Source organism: Penaeus monodon, chromosome 33, assembly GCF_015228065.2.
Source record: "Penaeus monodon isolate SGIC_2016 chromosome 33, NSTDA_Pmon_1, whole genome shotgun sequence".
NCBI classification, from domain to species: Eukaryota; Metazoa; Arthropoda; class Malacostraca; order Decapoda; family Penaeidae; genus Penaeus; species Penaeus monodon.
The window spans coordinates 30,319,538-30,319,955 of NC_051418.1; the positions used below are offsets into that span (position 1 = coordinate 30,319,538).

The 418-nt window shown below is 53.1% G+C and overlaps 1 protein-coding gene across 2 annotated transcripts in view; it reads right to left on the bottom strand.

Annotated features, from left to right (window-relative positions):
* The window catches only part of LOC119594363 (neprilysin-1-like), a gene marked incomplete in the record, with an annotated part of 114,752 nt that overhangs the window by 2,087 nt on the left and 112,247 nt on the right, over positions 1-418 (bottom strand). For both annotated transcript variants that reach the window (XM_037943424.1, XM_037943423.1), the window contains 1 exon segment: positions 24-185. In XM_037943424.1, the coding sequence (XP_037799352.1) occupies positions 24-185 (162 nt within the window).

Sequence of the window (418 nt, forward strand, 5' to 3'; positions counted from 1 at the left end):
TCTTAACCACTGAATCCCCTCACCTGAGCAAAGGTAATGAAGAACACCTGCGGAACGGTATAGTTCATGCCGGGCAGGTAGGGTTCCTCGCCAAACCTCTCCTTCCAGCGTGTGTAGGCCAGCCAGGCGTTCAGAACTCCGGCGTTGTCACAGATGTTGTCACCGAGCGTCTCGTTGCCGTCCACCTGGGGGAAGAAGGGGTTGGTAATGGTGTCAGGGAGGGAGGGAAGAAGTAGGCCTAAGGGAGGAATTGGGGATTCCAAGGGTGTTGGATGAGAGTGGTTGGCAATGGTGTTATGAAGGGAGGAATTGGGGAATTCAAGGGTGTTGGAGGAGAGTGGCATTGGTGTCAGAAAGGGAGGGAAGTAAAGGAGGAATTGGGGATTAAAAGGTGTTGGAATTGACTGGCAATGGTGTC